This window comes from Carassius carassius, chromosome 38 (assembly GCF_963082965.1).
Source record: "Carassius carassius chromosome 38, fCarCar2.1, whole genome shotgun sequence".
Taxonomy (NCBI): Eukaryota; Metazoa; Chordata; class Actinopteri; order Cypriniformes; family Cyprinidae; genus Carassius; species Carassius carassius.
This window is the reverse complement of record NC_081792.1, coordinates 27,293,091-27,302,377: the sequence shown is the minus strand read 5'-3', so window position 1 is coordinate 27,302,377 and position 9,287 is coordinate 27,293,091. Positions and strand designations below refer to the sequence as shown.

At 37.1% G+C, this 9,287-nt stretch overlaps 1 protein-coding gene across 2 annotated transcripts; it reads left to right on the top strand.

Annotated features, from left to right (window-relative positions):
- The first annotated feature begins 6,158 nt into the window (after nucleotides 1-6,158).
- si:ch211-222l21.1 (prothymosin alpha) lies at nucleotides 6,159-9,089 on the top strand. 2 transcript variants are annotated; one of them, XM_059529873.1, is made up of 5 exons: nucleotides 6,159-6,350; nucleotides 7,513-7,605; nucleotides 7,923-7,989; nucleotides 8,073-8,152; nucleotides 8,233-9,089. In XM_059529873.1, the coding sequence occupies exons 1-5, from the start codon at nucleotides 6,300-6,302 to the stop codon at nucleotides 8,302-8,304; spliced, it is 363 nt and encodes a 120-aa protein (XP_059385856.1). In that variant the 5' UTR covers nucleotides 6,159-6,299; the 3' UTR covers nucleotides 8,305-9,089. The 2 variants fall into 2 exon arrangements, with proteins under 2 accessions (XP_059385856.1, XP_059385855.1); XM_059529872.1 differs by having other exon boundaries at nucleotides 6,163-6,350; nucleotides 8,070-8,152.
- The last annotated feature ends 198 nt before the right edge of the window (nucleotides 9,090-9,287 follow it).

Genomic DNA, 9,287 nt, shown 5'->3' with positions numbered 1-9,287 from the left:
AAATGCTGACTTGGCAACTTAATGAAATAAATAGGTTTTATATTGAAGTAATACAATTACTAAACTAAAATAAATATTAAATAAAACTATATGTTTAAAAAATACTTAAAAATGACAAAAGCATTTAACTAAAATTAAATGGTTTGTATGCAATGCAATGAAATGGTTTGATATTGTATGTAGTATGTGATGTTTGCACACTGTGCAATAACTTCTGAGCAGCTCTGGCTGTGTATAAAGACTTCTTTGTCCTGTAAAACTAATGTGTGTATGGCAGCTCTTGTGGGATGCATTTCGTATAGCTCAACACTGCATCTGCCAGTGTTTCTCTGGAAAACTATGTTTCAAATGAGCAAATCTTGCAGTTTGAGGTGTGTTTGAGCTTGCATCCCAAATCAAATCCAACGAGAAAATGTCAGCTGCAGCTTGAAGAGAGAAATGCTAATTTGCCATCTGGATTATTGGCCATTTGTTTAATTCCCTTGTGCATTATCATCTGCTGCAAACGAAACCTGATTGGTTACTTCTTAAACTGTTAAAATATCCAATGACACTGAGGCACGCAGAAACTGGATTACTGTAAAACATTAGGAATTTAACATATATTAGGCATCCTCATGTAGGAACATGAGGACTTGGTTGTCAGAGCGACTTCATTTTGACTACGACCTGCTAAGACCTGCAGACCGTTGGAAAACTGTATACCGAGGAGTGGCTTTGGTGATGAGATCATCCTCCTGAATATGGGTGAAACACGGCCACCTCTAAGTGATCATCAAAGGTAAAGAGGAATTATGGGAGGGAACTCTTTAGAAGACCCTCCCTGAAAGAATGGAAATTTCCACTAGTAATAGGAGCAAGTAATGAAGTCTTTCAGATGTAGACTGTAATGCAGCAGCGCTGGTAAAATGTATGCATCTTTATATTTCATTCAGAGAGAACTTTATTGCACTGTAAGCAATTATTGTTGCTCAATATCATGCTTATACTTACAGCACCAGTCAAAAATGTGGAATGATTAAGATTTTTTTTAATAATGTTTTTGAAAGAAGACTCTCATGCTCACCAAGGCCGTGTTTATTCAAAAATCATTACAATTTCAAATAACTGTTTTGTATTTGAATATAATATAAAATGTCATTTATTTCTGTGATCAAAGCTTAATTTTCAGCATCATTACTCCAGTCTCCAGTGTCACATGTTCTTCAGAAATCATTCTAAAATATGTTGAAATATATATATATATAAAAAAGATTGAAAAAAGTTATAATATTTCACAACGTTACTGTTTTTACATTTATTTTTGTTTAAAAAAATGAAAACAAATAAATAAATAAATCTTTCAAAAACATTACAAATCTTAATTATTCCAACCTTTTTTCTAGTAGGGTTTAATCATTTAAACAACAACCTAATCCACAATATTAAACTTTAGCAAGTCATTCATCCTGTGCACCAAACATAAATGATTCCTCTAATCATGTAGGTTGTTGATAAGTGTTGTGTTATTAGGATCAGCTTTTTAAAAATGCAAAAAAAAGAAAGAAAGAAAAAGAATACTTGAACTACCCTTGCTTTGTAATTCATTCATCTGCATCTTATATTCTTTGTTATGTTAACAACCAGTGCAGTGGACACACTTACTGGAGTACCCAGCATGCCTCATCCATTGAGCGTCACTATTCAGGACGGGGGGAAATTGGCCACATTCCACAGCATCATCCCCTTTTAAAAGTCTGTGCCTGGATAGGGGACACAAAAGACTGCACCTGGATTTTTACAGTATGCAGACAAAGCCTGAATGAGCGATGCACATGATAGATGTTGGGACAAATATGCAGGTTACATGTGACCATGTCAGATTGTAATGATTTGTGCAGATTTTACAGGATTTTATTTGAAGAAGTAAATGTTTTTCATTGTCATTAATAGTCTCTATTGAATTGCATGTGACTTTGAAAAAGGTAAAAAGTCTCTGTTCAAATCAAATTAATGTTTCTGCATTTAGCATACACTTTTATTGAAAGTGACTTACAAAAGAGGAATAAAAAAGTAAATAATAAATAAATAAAATATTTATTGTTTTGTAAACATGCTGACTTCAAATGATGGTTCAAACTGGCTGTAATGCTTTTCTACGCTCATAGTTGCTTTCTACAATGTGTATACATTTTTTTCTTAAATTAAAGTAGTATATTTTACAAGATAATAGTATTTCAGTTTTTCTACTTCTAAATTATGTGTTTAATTCAATTTGTTACTTCCCGCAGCTTTGAAATTGTGAAATTTACTAGCAATTTACAAAAAAAAAATTCAGTGTATATGTGGCTGATTTTCAGTGTTAAGGGTTACCACTGTTCAAGACAAAAGCACACAGTTGGAACACCAAGCCCTCCCTTTGATTTTTCCAATTATGGTGACCTTTTCTTCCTTAATTCTGACCCCCGATCTTTGACAAACTCCTCCTCAAACTCCCCTAAAGCCCCTTAGACTCCAAGGATCAGGTTGCAGCCTTTTGTCTCAAAAATTCAAATTACTTCCTTCACCAAAGGGGAAGTTGCAGACTTTTGACGACAAGTCTCTATAGTAACCACATATCTGAGGTTACTATGAAACCTGTAGTTTAATATATATGTGATATATGCCATCTCTGACTCGATAAGAGTTTATGATTTGCTTTACAACTAATTCCTGTAGTCTATCTCACTGATTAACTGTAAATAGCTTTGAATATTAAAGATAGTAGTGCATCAGCTCTATTAAAATGCTGTTCACAACCCCCCTTTTTTTGTCAAAATCAGTTGTTGAAATGGTCTATTAACATTTACAAATGTAGATGGGATTTTATTGTGAAAAGTAAGAAGTAAGAGGCATTTATGATGTCAGCTGAAATATTAAGTCGTTTCAGAAGCAGTGGAATGACATTACTAATAAATAGCCAGAAACATGCACCAAAAATGTTAAACTCTATAATCGTTTACTCACTCTTTTGTCATTTGAGACATGCATGAGTTTTTTTTCTTCTGTGGAACACAAAAGAAGATATTTATTGATAACCATACAGCTCCTGGTAGCCATTGACTGCCATAGTATTGTTACTATACTATATAATAGTAACTTTTATATAGTATAAATGCTAAATAATCACATGTAGTGACATTTTTATTTATTTCAGGTGAACTGTCCTTTTAAGACAGTAAATTTTGTGGATTTTGATTTCAGCTCAGATTTTTATTTGCAATTACACTGAAAATTTGCCTTTGTTAATTGCCATAGCCACTGACTTCCACAGTATTTTTGCCATGTACCATAGCTATTGAGTTCCACAATGTTTTATTTACATACTATGGGTGCCAGTGGCTACAAGAAAGTATTTAGTTACTGACATTCTTTCAAAATATCTTATTGTGTGTTCAACAGAATAAAGAAAAAAAAAAAGAAAGAGTAGCTATGAAAGAAAATGTGAGGATTAGAGGAACGTGTTGGCTCTTTTCTTCTTCTTCCCATGTCTGGTTATCCCAAGGCTTTCCTTCATCAAAGAGCACACTAAAAAAACAGCAGGCAATCATTGGAATTGTTCCAGTATCCATGGAAACAAATCTAGTTCGTGGGCAGGCTGTGGATCTACTAGACGAAAAAAGAAAAACCGACAGGAAATGACCTAACAAAGAGTCTCTCCTCTCCGTTTGCTCCCATTTTCCAGTGGCAGCGAATGAGTAATACTTGGACAAGAAGTGTTTTCTTTAAAAAAAAAAAAACGTCTGTTATTTGTCTGGATTTGTAAGGCAGACACATCATGGGCTTCCAGCAGCAGACGGCTGTTTCGGTGTCTGCTACATATGGTCATCATTTCCCCAATGAAAGAGCCTCTATTTGCATGTGATCCACTGAGTTTAGTCCAAGCGAAAAACAAGCCTTCGTGAGATTGAATTCATTTTCTGTCAGTCTGACATGTCTCCACCCACTCTGCCAAACTGCCAAACTCCAAACCAATCTGAACACAAGCTCTTAAAACCTCTTCAGATTAAGACTGCATATAACACTTTCGTCTCAGGGGCTAATTACATCCACGTGTCAATATGAAGTCTTGTGTTTGTGTTTTCTTAAGCACTATTTTGTTGGGATGCATTTATTGAATGGCATTGCTGTTAATGTTATCATTTCATGAACTGCTTTTTTGCTTCAGCATCAACATCTGCTCAGCCAATGAGTTTGAAGCATGGGTTTTTCTGACCAGTGGCAAACAAGAAGAGTTTTTGCAAATCCATTTGGTGATGTTGGTGCATTTTTCACTTTTTTTAATTGTTGATATTTTAAACAATACATTTCCTTTTTTACACTGGATGACCTCTTAAAAAGAAGAGTTATTGGCATTTAGGGTTCCGTTAAGAACTTTAAACATTCTGTAGCACAAAATGTTTTTTATAGTGGAAAAAGCTTATTTTGATTTTTCATATGGTCTTCACACTCAGAAATGGTTCTTTTTAAGGACCGTTTACTGAAAGGTTATTTTGGTAAATCCAAAAATGGTTCTTCTTCACTCCTTAAAATAAAGGTTCCAAAAGGATTTTTTTTTTCATACTGATGCCATAGAAGAAATGTTTTTGGTTCCCCAAAAAACCTTTCTGTGAAAAAGAACCATTATTTCTCAGTGTAAAGAACATTTCAATAATCGTTTGTGCAATGGAAAGGTTCCATTAATGTTAAAGGATCTTCATGCAACTTAAGAACGTTTATTTTTAAGACTATGGAATATCTGTGAAAACCCCATTTTGGATCCTTTATAATAGTGTGGGATGACAGCAGTAAGTGAACCACAAACTATTATTACACAGAAATTCCTAAATCCATAATGAAAGGGAACAGGGCATGCAGTCAGAGGATCTGTACACAACATGAAAATCTTATATATGCAAAAAGTTATATTCCTCTCCAGTTGGGTTAGATTTCACTAGAGTACACCTGAAAAGTAACACAAATTTACCTGAGTTTCATATGGAAAACTAGTCTGAATAAAGCTTTAGTCTCCAAATCACCGTTTTCAGTTTTTCATTTACATGAGTCAAAGCTGAGGTTTAAATCAGTGGTCTAGTACTGCTTAAAACTTCATCTGATAGAATGAAGACTACATGCTGACCCCTCACAGAGCACACCATAGGCCAACACCATCTGTGACCACCAAGTGGGCTTTGTTACCACGGTTTGGCAGATCTGGATGAGAGAAGGGGGGGTTTATCTCTGTATGTGCAAAGGAAAACCCAAAAGAAATGTTCCACCACATTTTTGACTAAAAGAATTTAAAGTTTAGTATAGTATTAGAGTACTAGAGTATTACTCCTTTTACGGAATTACAGATGTGAGGCAGGGTTTGACCCCTTGAAAGGGGAAGTAGGGTAAGGGAAACGTTATTAACCGCAGCCTTAATCTGTTCCTTGTGCAACAGGTATAGTCTTCCTGTGATGGAGAAGCCAAAATGACTGTGTGTCTTATCGTTTTAAGCCATAAATCAGTTGGTTATCTGTGTTGAGATGTTTGATGGTGCGGAATAGTCATGTTAGTATCTTAGTGTGACTTCTCATTATGAATGAAACGGCTGCCTGGTCTGTGTCTCCTATCTGGGACACAACGGTCTCTGAATACAACATGCTAATGAAACAGTGGCTGTAAACAAAGGCCTCAAAGAAGCTTGAATTCATCTGTGCAAGCTTGCAGGCAGGTTCCAACCACACAAAGCAGTTATCAAGGGATCATGTCAAAAAAAAAAAGCGGGAATAGTGAACGATTTGCAGTTTTCAAAAAGAATGGGAAATAGTGGCAAATATATATAAACAGCTCTTCCTCAAAAGCAACCGATTTTTTTTTTAATAACTAAAAGCTCAATTTGGATTTTCTTCAAATGTACACAAAGAGAAACAAAAAGTCAGATATTTATATTTAAGTTACCAATTCGGCTTGAATGAATCCTGACCTTCATAGCAGTATTTTTAAAAGACCGGGTAAAGGTAAAATTAAATATTCCACCAATAAGACAAAACGGGCGCATTACTAGAGAGGCGGGACGTCATGGCACAATTGACAGTGACTCCTCCAATCAAATCGAAAAACGAATTTACGTTGCCACGATCCTGTCCAATCAGATGTCAGTGAAATTGCTGCTGCTCTCGACACTTCTTTCAGCTCTCAGGTTCAGGCAGATTTGATTCACTCTTCCTCCTCCTGTCCGACCGTGTCCTACCTCATCCCACCTCCTCTAACGCGTTTCTCGGACGTTTTTCTTTGAAACATCTCTATAAACCACCATGGCTGATACCGCTGTTGATACGACCACCACCACAGAGATCACCGCCAAGGTAAGCTTGCTTGAAAAATTATGTATATGAAGAAATTGAACCTAACGTTAACATTACCTGGTTACGTTAATTAAATACAGGAAAAATCGACCAGTCAGTGAGATATTTTAATCGACGATAAATGTTATTATTAACGAGAAAACAAAACGTTAAAACAGAATCTTTCGAACAGCAGCATCTCTTCTTTTCGTTTATTCACAGTCCGCGTCGAGTCTTGTTAAAATTAACGTAACTGGTTAAATGGACGACCGTTATGCACATTTCATTCAAAAACAAGTCATAAGAAACTCTATGAGGACTGATTTCAACGTGTAATCATATCCCATTAACGTTAAGTTGAGGAAGGAGTGAATTAGTGAACCATCTGCTACAATTTTTTTCTTTCTTTGATTGTGTGTGTGTGTGTGTGTGTGTGAAGTCAAGGCTCTTGATCTCCGCCGCTCGAATAGGCGGGAATATCGCCGCCGCGTGCTGTAAATCGCTCGCGCCTCCCGCCCCCGGTCTCTCGAGCACGTTGTCTTGGCGCGCGCTCTGCACTCTTTTGTTTCCAGCCAGTCGCGTGTGCGCGCATGCGCGTGCACGGTTCCTGCCGGGGAATAAAAGGGGCAGTTGGCGCGAAATAGCCTTAAGTGACCTCGACATGTGTGTCGGTACAATAGATTTAATTCACGAAGGCGTCTATATAATAGATCTATTGTGGTGCAGGTGTCAGAGAAAAAACACACGCACACAAAAACGGATTTACTCATTTCCCCATTAAATAACAGTTTGCATATATTCAGTTCTAACATAATTTCATATTAGTCCACTTGAGTTAATGATTATAAGGTGACCATTACGACTACGTGATGTTCGTACTAATATACGCTAAAAAAGATTGCATAGTTTAGTAAGTGTTTTAAAGCCGAAAGCTGAGGCGGTTTTCATGACCCTGGTGTTGGTTTGCCATTGAATGTATTTTAACAGGCAGTCAGCCAGCTGGTGTGTGTGTGTGTGTGTGCGGTCTGTGGCTCATCTGTGTGTGTGTGTGGGGGGGGAGGAAACTCAAAGAAACAAACTTTCCCCTTTACTAGTACTACCTATGAAATAATCACATGCTGTATTGTTTATGCAGTCAAGAGGGGGTTTATTTATTAACCGATAAACTTCTGCTTCATTTCAGGACTTGAAAGAGAAGAAGGAGGTGGTTGAGGAGGCAGCGGATGCTGCAAAGGAAAACGGCAGCAAAGACGCACCTGCCAATGGAAATGGAACAGTAAGCGTTGAGTATTTCCCAGCAGGCCTGGTGGTTTTTGTCCCCGAGTACCCGCTTGCCGTGCAGGTGTTAGAGGGCCCCCTCCCCTTCTTTCATCGTGCTGCTCTTTGTTTAGGGTTCAAATCGACTGCCACAGATGCATCTTATGAGATGACAGCTTTGAGGCTGTGCACGTGGTTCTCAGCACATGGCTTTTTACATAACTGACCTTCCCATACACTTCGTAATTATCGTTAATTATTAACATTACTTGCAAATCGTCTGGTGATATAACAAATTTGGTATCCATTTCACTAATAGTGTTTTCTCTGTTTTAGACTAATGGTGCTTCACACAAGGAAGAGGAAACCAATGAGGAAGAAGAGGGTGGAGATGATGAGGAGGGTGAGTCTGACTTCGCCTTTGTCATCATTATATATTGTACTTGTACAAAAACCGGTTATTGAAAAACACGTTTTTAACAGCAGGAGAAGCAGAGGAGGAAGAGGAGAACGGTGCTGAAAAAGTGGCAGACGGGACACCCGTGAAACGTCCAGCAGAAGAGGAGGTGGGTTCGGGTTTTAGACGCATTTTACAACACGTTTTCATCATCTTTACCACGTCTAATCTTTGCCCGTCTGCTTTCAGGAGGCAGTCAAAACAAAGAAACAGAAGACAGAGGAGAATGGTGACTCCACAGAGGCTGAAGTCCAAGCCTAAAGTTCTTGCCGCCCTTCAGTAGCTCTGTCTGTATGGTCAGTTTGACCTAGTAGAGTTTGTGCTTTTCTGTATATTTCACAGATTCAATTCTTTTTGGCGCTACAAGATCTTTATATTGCACTGAGGCCCATAACATCATGACCCCGTCCCCTTTTGTAAGACCTTATTTATTGGACCAACATTAGAACCCTGTATTAAAAGGAACAATGTTTATTTTAGCACACATTTAACAAGCACACATTCTACTCTGTTATTTGACCATCGGATGTACACACAAGCAACTGAAAGCCTAAGGTTCTATCATTTTCATGGGTGCCATTTTTTCCCGATCTACTAAAGACCAAAGATGAGTTTTAAGCAGGGGCTAATAAACAATGTTTAACCTGGTTGTGCTGCTAGAAGTTAATCCCTCGCTTTGGCAGATCAGTTAACATAACAGATGGTTCATATCAATGCATTGCCTGCCCTCTTAACATGTTAATTAACCCCTTTTTAAATCTTGAAGGTCTTTTGTTCCATATGCATTTAAAAGGATTGTATCTTTCTATCCTTATGTACAGTTTTGGGGTTTTGTTTATCATTGCGTTTTATATGGGAAGTGCAGAATGAAAAAAAATATATAACAGAACTGTATGCTGATACTGGTTCTTTCATTCCCTCAAGCGAAACTTTTTTTTTCTTTTTTTTTTCATTGTGTTTTGGTTGCTTTTTGACCACTGCTTTGTATAGTTTGGTTCAGGATTATAAATAAAAAAAATAAAAAAAACAGTCTTGTCTTTTTAAAACCAGTGCCTCTTGGGTCTTTTTTAACATTGCTTTGGGGGTTGCAAAACAATTTTTAAGCTGTTTGAAACAAGATTGGACATGCACCAAATATGTGAAAGAAGACTGACCTTAACTGATGCTTAAATGTGTTGTGGTTTCTTGCACAAAGGTTAAAGGATTTAACTTCGTTGGAACAGATTTGGAGAAATTTAACATTC